Genomic DNA, 20,068 nt, shown 5'->3' with positions numbered 1-20,068 from the left:
GACTGGGCGCACATTGTGCAGACGCCTTTGAACCTCATCCCAGAAGTGTTCAATGGGGTTCAGATCAGGGCTGAGGGCTTGCCACGGTAGAACACGGGTGTTTTGTTGCAGAAAAGCCAGGGTAGCTCTGGCAACATGGGGACGAGTGTTGTCCTGCTGGAAAATGTGTTGTTGATGTTGTGCAAAAAATGGAACAACGTAGGGCTGATCATTTGGTCGATATACCGCTGAGCAGTGACGCCGTGTCCCCGACCTTGACAAACATTCAGAAAGCACATGGGTCCAAGTCTCGCATTAAGTCCAATCCCTGCCCATATCATGACGCTAGGTCCACCCCATGGATCCCTTTCCACAACGTTTCTGTCAGCGAAACGATCACCTCGACACCGCCAAATTCTGACTCTTCCGTCTGCTTGGGAGACACAAAAGCGACTTTCATCAGAGAGGATGACACGCCTCCACTCACAAAGACGCCAATTGCGATGACCCTGTGCCCACTGAAGTCGTGCTTGTCGATGCCGTGGTTGGAGAACAGGACGACGTGCTGGTCGGCGACATCTGAGGTTGTTGGAAAGGAGACGTCGGATCACAGTGTCCCAGCTAATGTGTCGATTATATGTTCCTATGGTCTGTCGAGCACTTTCACTTGCAGTTTGGAACGGATGTCGCTGGAGTTGAAGGGTAATCTGCGGATCTTGTCGAGGTGTGGTGAACCTAGGACGACCGCGCCGAGGAAGGTCATCCCTGGTCTGTGTAGCATTGTATTGATGCAGGAGAAGGTAAATTGTGGCTATGTTAACGTTGAAATGACGGGCAACATCTTGGACAGACTCTCCAGCTTCCAAACGTCCGATAGCCTGGTTTCTCTGAATTTGAGTTAGGCGTGGTATTGTTGACCAAGGAGTGGTAGGTCCAAGAATCGGCCACAGTTTTATACCCACTACAGTTCGTGACATTTTCGATTTCGCGACAAATGGGTGCATGATACCCACATATTCATTGAAATGGTGCGTTTTGGCGATTCGTTTTTTATGTTCCGTTTTTACTCGGGGCTTCCAAAATGCAACCAAAAATATTGATAACACCATCAGGCTTCACTACATGCCAAAACTAGTATCAATTTATGGTTCCGTGTACCTATTTGCTTAAAACTCTTGCGTTTCTTTTGCGTGTGAGTATATATAAATGGTTGAAGCACTCTTAAAATCCCTTATTCAAACTCATGAAGAGACACCAACTGCAACGACAGATGGTGAGTTCATGACCTTCACTTATGCATATGTCTTTTAGAAACTAGTCTGAATCCATCCTTGAGGAGACAGGTACTTGTATTACAACACTATGTTTTAACGTAGTCTGAATCCATCCTTGAGGAGACAGGTACTTGGATTACAACACTGTTTTAACGTAGTCTGAATCCATCCTTGAGGAGGCAGGTACTTGGATTACAACACTATGTTTTAACGTAGTCTGAATCCATCCTTGAGGAGACAGGTACTTGGATTACAACACTGTGTTTTAACGTAGTCTGAATCCATCCTTGAGGAGGCAGGTACTTGGATTACAACACTATGTTTTAACGTAATCTGAATCCATCCTTGAGGAGGCAGGTACTTGGATTACAACACTGTGTTTTAATGTAGTCTGAATCCATCCTTGAGGAGGCATGTAATTGGATTACAACACTGTGTTTGAATTTATCAACTTCTCCACCATGGCTTTTTAGATATTTTTGCCACTTCGTAACAAAAGGAAAATATGAAAAAAGTTAAGAAGTATTAACATTTGGGATAGGTCATTTAATGGATAATGACAATATACAATGTAAATGAGTGAAGCTTCCACACAAAAGGTGAGACAATAGTGATATTCTGAGCTATGAAGACCAAATTGATGGAAACTGTAGTAGGAAGTAAACACAATATTAATGTTCATACATAATGTAAATTGTTCAAGTCAAATAAACCACAAACACTATGGGAACTATACAAAGTGTCACTGACAAAAGCATCTGTCAAAATGTCTGTACTGATGAAGTCACTATAACGCTGGCTGCCATGATGACTGGCAGGTATGCCAGTGGATTGGCATTACCTTGACTGTCCTGAACACATCTTGTCATCAGGCTTGTCTGCATGCTTGCCCTGAACACATCTTGTCATCAGGCTTGTCTGCATGCTTGCCCTGAAGACAAGTGTGTCCTCTGGCTTGTCTGCATGCTTGCCCTGAACACATCTTGTCATCAGGCTTGTCTTAATGCTTGCCCTGAAGACAAGTGTGTCCTCTGGCTTGTCTGCATGCTGACCCGGAACACATCTTGTCATCAGGGTTGTCTGCATGCTCACCCTGAAGACAAGTGTGTCCTCTGGCTTGTCTGCATGCTTGTCCTAAGGACAAGTGTGTCCTCTGGCTTGTCTGCATGCTTGTCCTAAGGACAGGTACGTCCTCATGTTTTTCCTTGCTTGTCCTGAAGACAGTTGTTTCCTCATGCTTGTCCTGAAGAAACTGTTAAGCATCATGTGCCACATTGGTGTGGTGTGGGAAGCGTGAGAACAGTCCGAGAGCTTCGCCCCCAACCAGTTTGGGGGACAAGGCAGACGAAGCTCTACATGCTGACAGCTTTTCACACACATCACTGACTGCCCAACTAGCCAGACTATCTTGGGCAGCACTGATCCAGGTAAGGCAGTGTTCTGCTCAGCTTCAACTACTCTCAGTTGTACTGTTCCATCACACACTCATCACAAGTACTCAAACAAAACAATAACTCTTTCCACATCAGTGTTGACAACAGTGCACATGTCATGCACATGCATCCACTCATATATGTGCACAGGGGAAAACACAACGGAGACAATTAACTCTTGTTCAGTCTGGTTTGACAAAGGTGATGTCATGAATGTTCATCATATGATACGTAAAAACAAGAACGATGTGAGAAAAAGCAGAAAATTCAGACGCAAAAGTAATTGTCACTAGCACTATAGATGTCAGCATATAGAAACAAAGTTAAACAAATCTTCAACATGATCTTCGCCAAGAGTTTTTTTCACATCCAAAAGTACAAAACAGAAACGGCAGTATTTATATCCCCAGTGTTCCTCTTGTCCTATCGCCACCTTGTGGGTGAGCACACTACACGGCATGCATGTACGCAGCATCAACATGGGAGTATGTGTGGCATGTCAACCAAGCCCTCAATCCCACTACAAGTCATCCACAGCTGACTCCGCTGGTCAGCCCATTGACCAGAACCTTATCGCTGTGCTTCCACCTCCATGCTCTTGGGTGAGTGAGACAGCTGCTGAGGTGATGAGGCATATGGTGAGGACCCAAACTTGTCAGATGTGGATAGCTTGGACAGTGCATTGAGTGCATCGGGGAAGTTTGGTGGTGTGGCAGGAGTGTTGGCCGGAGTGCACAGCTGAAACAGAGACAGTCTTTTAAGACATCATGAACAAATCCAGGAAGGAGTAAAAGCTGATGTTACAAATAAGAGTCATAGGATTTATCTAGGATTCCAAACTACCATATTTGACGTAATAACCGCCCATGGTGATATTTGCTAATATATTGGCAAGTGAACAATCCCAATAAGCGCCCCTTCCTATTGATCAGTGAACACAAAACTTATTTATTCGAGTATGATACGCGCTTGTGTGTTATGCGCACCCTTAATTATGGGCTATTATATTCTGGAAAAGATATCTCTCATGTATCATACGTCTTTTGTCTTTTTCTTTAGTTTCAATCCTTTCAGGCGGTCATACATATGACTCATGATACATCATTGGAAATAGAATGTCAACAAATCTGTATTGAATTACGCAAGTTAACCCTTTTGTTACACTATTTAAGTGTTCATTGTATACTGTAAATCTGGAAATTAATGCGTCTCCAAATTAATACGACTGCTGACCCGAAAATGCAAATCAATATCAATGTGACTCCCCCCACCCCATCCCCAGTGGAATCACCCGAATGATACATATCCTTACCTTAATCCAATCAAACAGTAAATAGCACCGCTTATTAGCGCTGAGTAGAGCACTTCCGTAAAACGAATTAACAGTGTTATCCTAAAAACAACACATATTTTATATCTACTGACTGGTTCAAAGGCAATTTCAAGATTTACAATATCTGGACTTATGTTTGTAATCTATCTTATTCATTTTATTCAAAATTTCATTCAATGTTTACATAATAATTTCCGAAAAATCGTGTCCCTACAATACCTACAACATCCTATCAACCAATTCCATAGAACCCGCTTTCACACAAACCCCAACAGCGCCAACTCATATTTATTAATGCAACAATTATTTAATTTTCTTGTTTTATTTTTTTGATGAGTCTACACATCAAGATAAACATTTGTCATGGTTAACTTTCAGTGAGAAAATATCTCAAAACGTGAAAAACTCTTTCCATTTGCGTAGTTTTTGTTTTGACATCACATGCTGTCATCGAAGCCATCCGGAGAGGTAGCAATACGATCATTTTGATGCATAGATATATACTGTCATGCACCTCACAGTCGTAGTTTTAGTAGCAAAAAATTATTCAAAACAATATGTAAAGCCTCAATCTGTTCTGATTTCAGTGTTTGTTTAAAAACGAGAGAATGTCCAGTCACATGATATGCAAATTAGCCTATAGCAGTAGTGTTATGCAAATTTATTCTACTTTTGAAAACGATGATTAATTATAAACTAGATGTAGTTTTAGGATATTTGCATCCATTTACTTCAGAAAATGTTTATAAATTCATCTCAGGTAGGTGGTTGTAGTATTATTATTCACAAGCTGGATATATTGACTGTTGAACTGGTGACCTGTCATCACCAGCACCACAGCCGACATAACAACAATTAACATGTTTGGAGAAACAATATTCAGGTCAATTTTACAAATCAGTAACTGAATCAAAGCAGTGGTTATAAACATTAAATACATCACCAAAAAATAAAGTTAAGTAATATAAGGTAATATTTGAAAATCACAAACACAAAGCGGATGTTTATTTTTCAACTTTACCAGCTGATGACCAGTACCGAGAACTTCCTATTTGGAACAATGGGCATCGACGATCATTTTTACTCCTCGATAATGTGGAATTATGTTATCACAAATACATACATATGTAAGTTAATATGTGCACGTATGCAGGTAGTATTATTTGTAAGAGACATATATATATATCTAAAGGAGTAAAATACTGAGAGCAGTTGTTTTCTGCATACCCCAAAACATGAAATTTATGATCTTTCAATTCTCTTTCTTTCACCAAAATTATATTCTAATAAGTGTCTCCTATTTCTAATTTTGAGAGTGCCCTGAGCGCTTATTTCGTTGAATACGGTAATTGTCCTTGGCATGTAAATTGGGAAAATTCATTATTTTATTCAAACTTTGGATTTTCATCTGATATTCTGGGGGGGGGTTTATATGGTGGTTAGATATCTTACTGGAAATCCCCTAGTTGTCTAGTTGTATAATATATGACGTGTATCACTATTCATATCCTAACATTATCAGCAGCAATGGCTGAAACGATGAAGTGTGGCGGTGGCATTCAGATAAAACACAAAGCAGTCTTTTTGAAGCCTTAAACAGTTTCCACTCAACATAGCCCTGGTGGGATCACAATTATTTATATTAAGTCATAAAAAATGCACAAATAATATACATCTTCACAATCATATGAATTATTTTCAAAGTTTTCAATATTTTACAAGTATACAATTTACTATCCTAATGGGAAAAAATACCCTAATAAGCACCCTGGACACTTAGAAAATTGACAAGTGCTATTGCCTATTAAAACCATAACAGCGAGTTAAATTTGTTGAACAGAGTTAGTTCAAACTTGAGGACACTAAAACATTTTCGATAACAGTTGCTAGGCAGTTCCATACGCATTCTACTATGCTGTACTCGGTGAACAAATTTGTGATATATACAAGAAGATATGGACTGTCATGTAAGTTTTATAGGGGGTTTTAACCCCCTGGATGCCATGTCCCTCCTCTTCAACCCTCACTTTGAAGTCAAATAAAATACAATTTATACATCACACACACACAAATACACTTCACAGTTTTGAATTCTGTGGGAAACTGTGATATCATCCACTGTCATTTTAGGCAAAGCAAAATTACTGAAAATAACCTCTGAAAATTAGGCACATCATAAATCTCGCCATTTTTTACTCATTACTAAATCATGTAAATCACCATTCATAGTGTTATTCACATTAAGTTTTGAAATCTAAATTTCGGATATTTACTCAGAGAAATGAATTGAAAAATAGCATATTATTGATTGCGGGTATCTGTCTTTTATCAAATCACACATGATCATTCCAAAACATGACTGATAACCCTAGAATTGTTTAGAATGTTTTGGAAAATATGCAAACACGAAGAATGAAGTGGACTTTTCACCATAATGGATAATGTTTACAAAATCAAGTTTCACGTACACCGGTTATGAAACTAATATTACATCACATGTATTTCTAACTCAGCTGCAATACATACATCCCTGAATTCCTATTAAATCAAATGACAAATGGTCTTTGTCACCATTACAAAGTGTCTAGATGAAGTCAAGTGAAATAAACTAGGTGTGAAAATGAACGCTGTGCTCAGAAAACTGCACTTTTTAAAATGTAAAAAGAAGCAAAATTCAGATTCTACACAGTGTAGCAGTTGCTCCGATATTACGAAATCCATTAATCTATTCATTGCATACATTGGCTCAACATTTTCAGAATATGCATGGGAACAGAATCGTAGCTAGAATTAGGGAAGGAGAAATAAATACATTGCAATGATTATGCATATTCAACAGAAAGTTTCCGTCCTGCGTCATGCCATGACTGACACAAAATCATGAACAACGACAACAGTATTTATCAGAGTTTCAGTCTATATCTCTTACAATGAAAAACATAAAAACAAATAAACAATACACAGATTGTCCGAATGTTTCTGATTACTTACATGACACATTTATGCATATACGATCACTGAATCAATGAAAGTCCCCTCGTAAAATTTTGTGTTATGATGTCATTTTCTAAAAATTGGTCAATGGTAGTGATGTCAACATAGTTGTACATGTATGGTATTTTCTTTGAGGTGAAGTTTGGCAAATGAAAGAATTCTACTGATTACAGTTTCAATTATGATGTAGATTTTGCATATCTTTCACATATATTTTCGCATATTTTAATTTCACTATGGATATTTATTAATGTTCAGTATCAACAGGCCAAAAAAATTATGAACCTTTGATTATCTCCTGTTTGTTTGAACAATGTTTACATGTTGGTTGGTTTGTTGTTTAACGCCGCACTATGCAATATTACAGCTATATGACGGCAGTCTGTAAAAAATCAAGTCTGGACCAGACAATCCAGTGATTAATATCATGAGCATCAATCCATGCAATTGGGATCGATGACATGCATCAACCAAGTCAGCAAGCCTGACCACCCGATCCTGTTGGTCGCCTTTTACGACAAGCATAGTCACCTTTTACGGCAAGTATGGGTTGCTGAAGACCTATTCTACCCCGCGTCTTCACGGGTCGTTGACATATGGAATTGACAAGTTTATAATGCCGTATATAATATTTATTTTTTTTTGACCAGTGTCAGGGGATGAAATGTAATTGTAACCGTTACAGATACATATTTCCTTTGGATGGTAATAGTCAACCTTGTAATTCCAGAAATATAATTTTATTCTAAAACTAAAACTGAATATATTACATAAACAAAATGAATATTTTCAATTTTACACTAGATTGTATATTTATGATATTTTGATGCCCCGCCATGATGGCCATCCAACTGTGGGATAAACGCATAGTGAGAGATAGGAAATTTAATATTCTACATCTCTGCATAATTTAATGATTGGAGGTAGATGTTGGTCAAGCAAGCTTATCGAAGCTGGGCACAATACGCTGATTTATGGTAAATACAATACCTTTCCAAAGGAAGGGTAAGTTCCATTTTCAAGCACCCCTACTACTAACAACAGAAAGCCTTCTGACTGAGACTGACTGAACCAATGACACTGCAGCTAGTCAGTTAAAATTATTCTCAGGCTATAACAAGGTCCTGGTTATGACATAAATATATCCCAAGCGCTAAATCTAACATGAACCCAACTGTATATGTACTTGTTATGTAAGCACAAGATACAGGCCCCTGGCCTCAGCAGCAGGTCCACAAACAACATTGTATCACACACCTAAAAACCACAGACTGTGTGCACCCATACAATAGGCTAGGCAGTGATAAGCTGGATACATATCCTGTGACCTTGTGGCCTAAACTCTGGGGTGACCTGGTTCAGTGAGGTATGACCAGTAAACACCATGCCTGGGCGAACACTTTGATCAACAAAGTAGGCTGCTGACATGAGCCGCAGGTTACACACAAACACAACAGGCCACACTGGATCACACACCAAGACTCACACATAGGTGTCACATCCACATCCACATATTCACAATACACACACCAGTATTTAAGAATGCAATAACACTTCGTGGTAGTACTGATTATTAGAACAGATGTCAGCATGTTTTTATGATCACAAACTATACACTGACACAATCATCTATCAAAAGAACCCAAACGCATCACTGATAACTATTATGGTATTTATCCATGTGACATTGATTTGGGTGCAATTTAAATATCCAATAGTTAAAAATATCAGTACAACATACATGCAATGGTTACCATGGTATCATGTGCAGCTATACCTTCCGACAACGCAGATGTCCTGGGTTTATTTGCTACAATGTCAAGACATGACATTCAGCCACGCCCAAGGTTCAGTAGGTGGCTAGGGAGGTTGTGAGATAACACAGTTATCACTGACAATATTAATTTTTGTTAGCTCTTTTAACAAGTTCTACATGAAATAACAGGCGCATGCAGAAAGCTACAGCCAGATATATCAGCAGAATCCACACATCCAGTGACAGAGTTTGACATTCTGTGAACTTGTTGACAGTTGGGCGAGACTCATCATGACTCAAGCAGATCTATTTTAATCTGGCCAAATTCTGCAATATTTGTATCATGCAAAACATTTGGAAACCCAATTTACTGATATATGTCCCAGTTATCATCCAAGCTTTTGCTGGCTAGAAGTACCAATCCAATCATCAAAGTCACAAAATGTGCTCAAGTGAACAATCCTCACACCATGTGTGTGCACGCGTACATGTACTACTCATGACTAATGCCAGTTTTTTAGTGCTAGCCCACTGAAATACCATGCTTTTGCAGTTTAATATGGCCAGTATATACAGACACGTTATATTTCATACTGTATACTGACTCTGAGCTGAACTGTTTTTGTGTTTTTGACAGATGCCAGCCAAAGTAACAAAATGTACCATATCTTAAAGCGCAAGTAAACTGAACATAGCAACTTTGCAGATTTTAGCCCATTTGGATATGGCTTATCACAAGTGCATGATCAAAATTACATTTGTAAAATGGAAATAGTGTAAAACAGATTATGGAAAGAACAATAGTGTTCATCAGGAGCAAGATCAGCTTTGACAAATGACTGCTAGAAATAGAACAGTATAGATAGAACACCCCATCACACTGCAATTTAAATTGGACCATGCAATTCCTTCATGCATGTAGGTAGGGGTTGGTTAGACTCCCCCAAATGGCCATTGGGAGATTGATTCGGACCATGCAAGCCGTATACCAATATATATTTGACCAATATGGTGAGGGTCTGATTAATGTCTGATTAATGATCAAGTCATCACAGACATCTATTTCTTTCAAAGTTATTACTTCCTTCCCTCAACCTGATTCTTATCCTTTCCTGTCTGCATGTTCACCTAGTCTGTACCCTACCACACTGTCCATCTGTCTGCATGTTCACCTAGTCTGTACCCTACCACACTGTCCATCTGTCTGCATGTTCACCTTGTCTGTACCCTACCACACTGTCCATCTGTCTGCATGTTCACCTAGTCTGTACCCTACCACACTGTCCATCTGTCTGCATGTTCACCTTGTCTGTACCCTATCACACTGTCCATCTGTCTGCATGTTCACCTAGTCTGTACCCTACCACACTGGCCATCTCCTGTCTGCATGTTCACCTAGTCTGTACCCTACCACACTGTCCATCTGTCTGCATGTTCACCTAGTCTGTACCCTAACACACTGGCCATCTCCTGTCTGCATGTTCACCTAGTCTGTACCCTACCACACTGTCCATCTGTCTGCATGTTCACCAAGTCTGTACCCTACCACACTGGCCATCTCCTGTCTGCATGTTCACCTAGTCTGTACCCTACCACACTGGCCATCTCCTGTCTGCATGTTCACCTAGTCTGTACCCTAACACACTGGCCATCTCCCGTATGCATGTTCACCTAGTCTGTACCCTACCACACTGTCCATCTGTCTGCATGTTCACCAAGTCTGTACCCTACCACACTGGCCATCTCCTGTCTGCATGTTCACCTTGTCTGTACCCTATCACACTAGCCATCTCCTGTCTGCATGTTCACCTAGTCTGTACCCTACCACACTGGCCATCTCCTGTCTGCATGTTCACCTAGTCTGTACCCTATCACACTAGCCATCTCCTGTCTGCATGTTCACCTTGTCTGTACCCTATCACACTGTCCATCTGTCTGCATGTTCACCTAGTCTGTACCCTACCACACAGTCCATCTGTCTGCATGTTCACCAAGTCTGTACCCTACCACACTGGCCATCTCCTGTCTGCATGTTCACCAAGTCTGTACCCTACCACACTAGCCATCTCCTGTCTGCATGTTCACCTAGTCTGTACCCTACCACACTGTCCATCTGTCTGCATGTTCACCTTGTCTGTACCCTACCACACTGTCCATCTGTCTGCATGTTCACCTAGTCTGTACCCTACCACACTGTCCATCTGTCTGCATGTTCACCTTGTCTGTACCCTATCACACTGTCCATCTGTCTGCATGTTCACCTAGTCTGTACCCTACCACACTGGCCATCTCCTGTCTGCATGTTCACCTAGTCTGTACCCTACCACACTGTCCATCTGTCTGCATGTTCACCTAGTCTGTACCCTAACACACTGGCCATCTCCTGTCTGCATGTTCACCTAGTCTGTACCCTACCACACTGTCCATCTGTCTGCATGTTCACCAAGTCTGTACCCTACCACACTGGCCATCTCCTGTTTGCATGTTCACCTAGTCTGTACCCTACCACACTGGCCATCTCCTGTCTGCATGTTCACCTAGTCTGTACCCTAACACACTGGCCATCTCCCGTATGCATGTTCACCTAGTCTGTACCCTACCACACTGTCCATCTGTCTGCATGTTCACCAAGTCTGTACCCTACCACACTGGCCATCTCCTGTCTGCATGTTCACCTTGTCTGTACCCTATCACACTAGCCATCTCCTGTCTGCATGTTCACCTAGTCTGTACCCTACCACACTGGCCATCTCCTGTCTGCATGTTCACCTAGTCTGTACCCTATCACACTAGCCATCTCCTGTCTGCATGTTCACCTTGTCTGTACCCTATCACACTGTCCATCTGTCTGCATGTTCACCTAGTCTGTACCCTACCACACAGTCCATCTGTCTGCATGTTCACCAAGTCTGTACCCTACCACACTGGCCATCTCCTGTCTGCATGTTCACCAAGTCTGTACCCTACCACACTAGCCATCTCCTGTCTGCATGTTCACCTAGTCTGTACCCTATCACACTGTCCATCTCCTGTCTGCATGTTCACCTAGTCTGTATCCTACCACATCTGTCTGCATGTTCACCTAGTCTGTACCCTACCACATCTGTCTGCATGTTCACCTAGTCTGTACCCTACCACACTGTCCATCTCCTGTCTGCATGTTCACCTAGTCTGTACCCTACCACATCTGTCTGCATGTTCACCTAGTCTGTACCCTATCACACTGTCCATCTCCTGTCTGCATGTTCACCTTGTCTGTACCCTATCACACTGTCCATCTCCTGTCTGCATGTTCACCTAGTCTGTACCCTACCACATCTGTCTGCATGTTCACCTAGTCTGTACCCTACCACACTGTCCATCTCCTGTCTGCATGTTCACCTAGTCTGTATCCTAACACACTGGCCATCTCCTGTCTGCATGTTCACCTAGTCTGTATCCTACCACACTGTCCATCTGTCTGCATGTTCACCTAGTCTGTACCCTATCACACTGTCCATCTCCTGTCTGCATGTTCACCTAGTCTGTACCCTACCACACTAGCCATCTCCTGTCTGCATGTTCACCTTGTCTGTACCCTATCACACTAGCCATCTCCTGTCTGCATGTTCACCTAGTCTGTACCCTACCACACTGTCCATCTCCTGTCTGCATGTTCACCAAGTCTGTACCCTACCACACTGGCCATCTCCTGTCTGCATGTTCACCTAGTCTGTACCCTACCACACTGTCCATCTGTCTGCATGTTCACCTAGTCTGTACCCTACCACACTGTCCATCTCCTGTCTGCATGTTCACCTTGTCTGTACCCTACCACACTGTCCATCTCCTGTCTGCATGTTCACCTTGTCTGTACCCTATCACACTAGCCATCTCCTGTCTGCATGTTCACCTAGTCTGTACCCTACCACACTGTCCATCTCCTGTCTGCATGTTCACCTTGTCTGTACCCTACCACACTGTCCATCTCCTGTCTGCATGTTCTACTTGTCTGTACCCTATCACACTAGCCATCTCCTGTCTGCATGTTCACCTAGTCTGTACCCTACCACACTGTCCATCTCCTGTCTGCATGTTCACCTAGTCTGTACCCTATCACACTAGCCATCTCCTGTCTGCATGTTCACCTAGCCTGTACCCTACCACACTGTCCATCTCCTGTCTGCATGTTCACCTAGTCTGTACCCTACCACATCTGTCTGCATGTTCACCAAGTCTGTACCCTACCACACTAGCCATCTCCTGTCTGCATGTTCACCTAGTCTGTACCCTACCACATCTGTCTGCATGTTCACCTAGTCTCTACCCTATCACACTGTCCATCTCCTGTCTGCATGTTCACCTTGTCTGTACCCTATCACACTGTCCATCTCCTGTATGCATGTTCACCTAGTCTGTACCCTACCACACTGTCCATCTGTCTGCATGTTCACCTAGTCTGTACCCTACCACACTGTCCATCTCCTGTATGCATGTTCACCTAGTCTGTACCCAACCACACTAGCCATCTCCCAAGCTCTCTTCCTGGCAGCCTGCGACATTTCCTGTTCAGCTTCCTCAGGCCTCACAAGGGTCAGAAATTGAAGTATGTGATAGTCCAGTCTGAGGTCATTGTGTCAGTCACTACACTGAGGGAGGATGAAGGGTATGGTTTCATCCAACTATCCAAACATTATCCATGGCAGCGGCATTGTAAAATAGCAACATTTGAAAACAGTAACATGCAACTCCATCCATAGCTTCAACAGGTACTAAAAAAGAATCCCCTTTCCTAGCTTCAACAAGAATAGAACCAAATATCCTGTAGAAGAAGATGCTTTAAATTACTGTGAAAGCTACATCAGATGTGAATAATAAATACACTGACTTGAGTGACTTACTTGTGTGACCACTTGGTTACCATGACTACTCAGGACTACTGTTACTCCATGAGAAGCAGGTGTACAACCTGCTGTGGCCATGTCACAGGATCTATGCTGCTCTTATTCACTTCACGTTTGTTTGTTGTTTAACACCACACTCAGCAATATTCCAGCTACAGTGATCCCTCGCTACTGTGCTCTTCGATAAAGCACTACCTCGGTTACTACACGCGGTAACGCATGGCTCCCAAAATTTATGTACACTTGTAAATACTGAGAGTTTTACACAGACATGATTGTATTGTTGTTTGTTGTTCATTAGCACATAACGCTTCTCATTGCATAATCAACCGTTTATCGCTGAATAGAGTTCTAATAATCTGTTTGAAAACATCCGTGGCAAATCCCGGAAATACGATTGTTCAACTAGTTAACTTTTCACACTATACATCCTTTGATCTTAGAAGCGCATGCATGCAATAAAAGAGAACCACAAGCGGAGTTTATATTCTTAATTATTGGGCAATCCAATTTGAGGCGACACTGTCAACTCACATGTAGTTGCTGTCACAACACGGCGGTCATTCCTTTTGATTCGGATCAAGTAACCGTATCAAACCAATTAATCTGGCTTGAATGTGTATCTATATTTGTATGAATGTGTATGAATGCGCATAGTGCTGGTCAAAACTCTTGTTTTCCGTATTTTAAGCAACATGACCAATCAATGCCACTGAAACACTCTGTACTTGTGTAATGAATTGTGATTGGCTCTTCACTCATAGTGTCTGTTACTACCATTATCGATCGATATTTTCATGTAAGTAGACTACATTCACATTGAATGTGACAGTTAAGGCTTGTAAATAATAACAAACGGTGAAAACATAATGGATATATATGTTTACACTATGAACAGTAAACAACTTGTATCATTGCAATGTGCGAGACAATCCTAAGATCGTGAGACTGGCCGAGCGCGCTTTCCCGCCTCGGCCTCGGTTAAACGGCTCATCGTCTATAACGCCCACCAATTATTTGGACCACATTGGTAGCGTTGTAGCGAGAGACCACTGTATATGACGCAGTCTGTAAATAATCAAGTCTGGACCAGACAATTCAGTGGTTGAAATCATGAGCATCAATCAACACCATTTGGATATGATGACAATATTGACATGCATCAGTCAAGTCAGCGAGCCTGACCACTTGATCCTGTTAGTTGCTTCTTACGACAAGCATGAAGAACTATTCTACCCTGGATCTTCATGGGTCTCACTATAAGTCTTTCAGTGACTTACTTCAAGATATTCATGTATTATTAACACTTGTGTGATATTTTTGCAATGTTAATGCTCTGAATGGGAAATCTTAGTGAAAGCATGACAAGATACATGCAAACTGAATTTTTTTTACTAAGTTCAAGTTTACAAAGTAGGCCTCCAAAGTTAAAATTATCTTCATCTAACTATGGTTTCTGAAAACATTTCAAACATCAAGCTGTCAAGTTGATTAGAATTGATTACTTACAAAGAATGATGTTTGCTTTTCACTGCCTGAGAATTATTATCTTCTATCAACCAAGTTCGTTAAACTGAGTTATTGGTTGGAAAGGTTGGGTCACTATAAACATGATAAATCTGTCAGATAAACCCATCATGAAATGTGAACTCAAAGTCTTTTCATCTAAAGATTATACTTGTTTTAATTATAAAAGAGTACTGTGCTGATTGACAATCTATTTCAAACTATTTGATGTGCCAGAAAATAAGACAATGGTATTTTTCATCCATGACAATCAGGTACTGTTTGTCACATGTAAAAGAACTCAAGTTAACACATGTAAACTTCCAGTACGATTCCTATATTATTCCTACTCTAAAAACTTAATTTACTAGTTAGAACACTTTAACAAGTTTATGATAAACAAGCAATATCTAACAGTTTATCATTTAACAAAAGCCTTTATCCATGACTTAAGCCTATGATATAAAGACATGTATGTCCTACCCCAAAGACATAAGCATGCACAGTATGCATAACTATCGTGCATTGAATTTTTTATTACTGAAAACGTTTTGATAGATAAAATAAAGTGATGCAGTGTTAACAGTGTTATTAAAGGCAACCAGATGGTACTAAAAAGATTGATGGTATTAAAGTTAAAGCTGACTGTCACAGATACATTCTGTAGATAACATGCCCATGACCAATGTCTTGACCAATGATGTCCAGTTGTTTTACATTGGCACACTTTTAGCATGCCGAAATCTTGCAACCAGTGGTTTATTGGAAATTGTACTGAGAAAGTCAAACCATCCACTCTGTTGACATGAAAATTGTGCAAAGTAGCAATTGTAACAATCAAATCTGATTTTTTTCAGTATAATATAGCTGGTGGTGATTGTAAGGACAAGTTCATGCAAAGAGATGTGCGCCGAGCAGCTCATCTGATATTACATAAGTTACAGTGTCTATCTAAGTTTTGAAAGTGGGAGGTACATGACAGTAAGCGTGACATGGCATTTCAAAATGAACATTGGTTGTTTGTATGCTTGAGCATGTTGAGTATAGTCTGAAAGTGAAAAACAAACTCAATTGAAAAGGTCAACTCATGCTTTAACTGATGTGCCCCATGAAGACATGGGTTAGAATTGTTCATCAGCGACCCATATGCTTGTCGAAAGAGGTGACAAACAGGATTGGGTTGTCAGGTTAACTGACTTTGGTTGATGTCAATTGTTGGATTGTTTTGATCAGAACTGATTACTTACTGACTGCCGTCACATAGGTGAAATATGAACAGTTCACAAGACTTTTAAAAAAAACCTAAGCATTCCATGTACATGATATAATAACAACATGCAAACTAACAGTGAATGATGTAGGAAGCATCACTGCTGTCAAAACTTTGTGAGTTCAGTTTTCGATCACCACAGAGTAGGATCATTTTTATTGATATTTAAGAGGGACTTGTGACATAGTCGCCTGCAATTATTTGTGTATATTTTGCAATTATTAACTGCAGAAGGGAGTTATTGTTAAAACAAAGTGAATAGGATGAAGTATGGCCATGAAATGTCAGGTTGTCAATTTGCAGATACTTGAGATGGAAAGTTCAAAGTGAATATTCAACTTTCGGCATTTATTGGTTCCTAAGTAAGTAGCATAACTGGCTTAGTTTTGTGCAGACATTTTAGGCTACCTTGGATTCATAAAGCAATAAATCAGACATTAATTAATCAAACGTTTCTTTGTCAATGTTGGGCCAACACTGGCAAAAGTTTTTTTATGCTGACCCAACTGTCAAAACAACATTAGGTCAATGTTAGCTCAATGTCTGAATGCTAGCTGCCTATGGTTAATTATATGCTTATTTTTCATATCAGAAACTACTGATATAGGACATTCCTTCAAAAACATGTGTCATCAATTTGTCTGCAATGGGTATTGAAACAATGTTTCAACTTCAATGTTCTTTACAAAGTGGCAAATGCAATTAAATAATAACAAGTTGATGATTTCCAACAATTTAAGACTGAACAGAGGGGTTTATCAAATAGTGATTGAAAATTGAAGTAGAACAATAAATACTGACTCATCATCAGATGCCTTGAACATGTTATTTGCAAGGAACCATTATGTACATTCACCAAACTGCAAGAATATGGCACTGAATAAATTATAATATTCATTTGCCAGGAAAACTCTGCAAATGACCCAAATACATATATTTTGGCCACAAAAATGAAATTGAAATTGAAGATTACAACAGAAATTGGCATTACTGAAATGACAACACCTTCATGTGAGTGAAATCCTTTGTTAAACAAAGCAATCCTAACTAGGTGCGGCATGCGCAATACATGTAAACACAACAGGGTTGGTTGACGGCTAACTCAAATGAAAAGGGTGGAACGAGTGATTAAAACGCTCGAAAACCAGAACTTCTATTGAATAGCGAACCTGACATACAAAATGATCATTATTACATTTTCGAAATGAAATGTCACACTAGAGGATGTATAACGCATGTCACATTTTCAACATTTGCCGGAATGATGTCATCAAATATGGACGACTGTGGCCCAAATACTCACAGGGTAATTTCCGTTGGCGTGGTTTCCGTTACATGTCCGACAAATTGGCGATGAAGCATCTTGAAAAAACATACTAAGAGCCGCCTGTAAGGGAAAACGACACAGAAATGAATAATCTTTTGATTTATCAATGCATTTTCACAAATGATTAAGTACTGATACCAGGAATCGGCACCGAATGTGACCTATTCCAATGATAAACATTCGCCATGTTTACATCCTAACTCGCCAGACTACCTACCTCGAATTGCCATTTCGCTGCTTGCAATAACTGTTTCGCCTGTTCTGCGTGACAACCAGCCGCCATGACAAACTGGTTTATCATAACCTGTTGTTTGAGGTTATCCATGGTTATACCTGTCGTGAAATGGCAAAAATTCCAAATGTCGGATAGCACCAAAAAGTGTAAACACAAGTCGCAGTGCAAGTTGTTGTTGATCGAAGAACGAGAAGAAAATAGCATATGGTGTACGACAAGCAACAACTAGTTTCGGGTCGGCGGTTTTCTGTTGAGTGTTATCAATGAACGTATTCATATGTTTCTTCTTTTTATACTCTTTTTGTAATAATATAAAAAAAGGAAACATATAAAAATATACATTTCACTGACCCAGTTTACTACTTGGGCGTGAGAGAACTTCGTGGATCGTGGACCGTTTAATCTGTGCAAATGTTTGGGATCGTAAAGTAAGATAACAAGTATATTCCGGCGGGGAACGGGGCGTCATTTGATTCACACTCCCTCCCCACTCCTTTCTCGTAAATCACTAATGGACCCCAATGACATGAACGAAAACGATAAAGCACCTTTGTACAGTTTGTAGCATTGAATTACATAGGAATTCATCGCTAACCTCCGCCATCCTTGTCTGATAAGACCCTCTTCTGGCATGGAAAATATGTTATACACAACTTCCGAGGCAAGCAAATGTCTTCATCTAAGTCCAGCCACCGATGGCCGAGGATGCTGATGATTTCAATAATACAGATGCTTTTTTTGTGTGTGGCCATCGTGAATTCCTACTCTATATTCAAAAGTCTAAATATGTGTAAAGATTTTATTAACAATTAACAACAATAAATAGATCTAGAAATGAACTTTCAGTAGACAAGGTACACACAAACTCGCAAATCAAATTGAAAAAGCGACTATTCTAATCAAATTATATATAAACTTAATATAATATAGCTGAAAAAACATAATAGTGTATCAAGTAATATTGAAGATCTATTTTGGGATGAAATGAAAATTATGCCCCCATACTATATTTATCTTACTTTAAAGACACTCCAAATATAAATAATACCACTTAGTGATAACATATAAACAAACGAAACAATTAAACGAAATTCTAAACAATGTATCAGTACATGCGTTCAATGAAACTCACTCACAAAAACTAGTTGTATGGTTAACATTGGTGTTAAATTATAGAACAGTCGGTGCCCGTGACGTCATCAGTGGCCATGTTTTGAGACAGGGAAGAAGAAGTTGTCGTGATAATAATGACAGTCTAGATCGGGGCAATGGGAGCCACTTTATCTTCCAGAAGGAACACAGGGGTGGAATCCGTGGACATAGCAGCTAGCAATGCCTACAGATATCCACCTAAAACTGGTAACAGCACGATTTTCCTTTAGATAACATAAAGGCTATTGCGCTTCGCGAGGCCTAATGTTTTGAAAGATTTCCTGTAGGATGACAGCCTGCTATGAAGAGAATTAAAATGCGTAGCCATACATTCAGTGTTCTCTGTCGATGACATTCTGAGTAAGCTGACTTGACGTCTAAGGTATTCTTGTCGTCTTCAGAAACAGACAACATTTTCATCCTGCTATGAAAGGTTTACTGGTCACCGACCATGCCGACCAGTTATCGCCATTTTTTTCATGTTATTTCTAAATTATTCCACATGTTAGCTGTGCCATAACTTTGGATTGTGTGAAACTTTAAGCAAATGCGACTTTTTCTGCCTGTGGTAAACGTTTGAGTAGATTTCTCTTATAACGCGACGACAGGGAATCAAAATAGTGGAAATAGAAATTTCCTTTCAATTAACTGTAACAGTTATCGCCATCGTCTAAAAAACATGTGCAACACACTGCTTCAGTTATGCAAATAACATTGTATTTTCTATGTTATCGCACTCAATTTTTATATTCATTACAATTAATACGAAGTGTTTTTATCCATTTGTCGTCTGCAAACTAACGTACACTTTTATCCCCAATTTGGATCTACACACGCTTATATCCTCAACACTATGTAGACTATGAATTTCGTGATAGAGATCTATACAGGGTTATGCACTTTTGGAACCCCCCAGCTCAAATAGG

At 40.1% G+C, this 20,068-nt stretch overlaps 2 protein-coding genes across 2 annotated transcripts in view; one reads left to right on the top strand and one right to left on the bottom strand.

Moving 5' to 3' along the window:
• Nucleotides 1–1,784: 1,784 nt before the first annotated feature.
• LOC139468172 (UBA-like domain-containing protein 1) lies at nucleotides 1,785–18,165 on the bottom strand. Its single transcript, XM_071249970.1, has 3 exons — nucleotides 17,973–18,165; nucleotides 17,732–17,815; nucleotides 1,785–3,424 (listed from the first exon to the last, which is right to left on the bottom strand). Exons 1-3 carry the CDS (start codon nucleotides 18,078–18,080, stop codon nucleotides 3,257–3,259), a joined length of 360 nt encoding a protein of 119 aa, XP_071106071.1. The 5' UTR covers nucleotides 18,081–18,165; the 3' UTR covers nucleotides 1,785–3,256.
• A 1,019-nt stretch (nucleotides 18,166–19,184) lies between these two features.
• The window catches only part of LOC139468171 (E3 ubiquitin-protein ligase MGRN1-like), a 41,627-nt gene continuing 40,743 nt past the window's right edge, over nucleotides 19,185–20,068 (top strand). Inside the window, exon 1 of the mRNA XM_071249969.1 lies at nucleotides 19,185–19,349. Coding sequence (XP_071106070.1) covers nucleotides 19,259–19,349 — 91 coding nt within the window. The 5' untranslated portion in view covers nucleotides 19,185–19,258. The remainder of the gene's footprint in view (nucleotides 19,350–20,068) is intronic.

Source organism: Haliotis cracherodii, unplaced genomic scaffold (assembly GCF_022045235.1).
Source record: "Haliotis cracherodii isolate W230 unplaced genomic scaffold, xgHalCrac1.p SCAF_2, whole genome shotgun sequence".
NCBI lineage: Eukaryota > Metazoa > Mollusca > Gastropoda > Lepetellida > Haliotidae > Haliotis > Haliotis cracherodii.
This window is presented reverse-complemented; position numbering and strand designations above follow the sequence as displayed.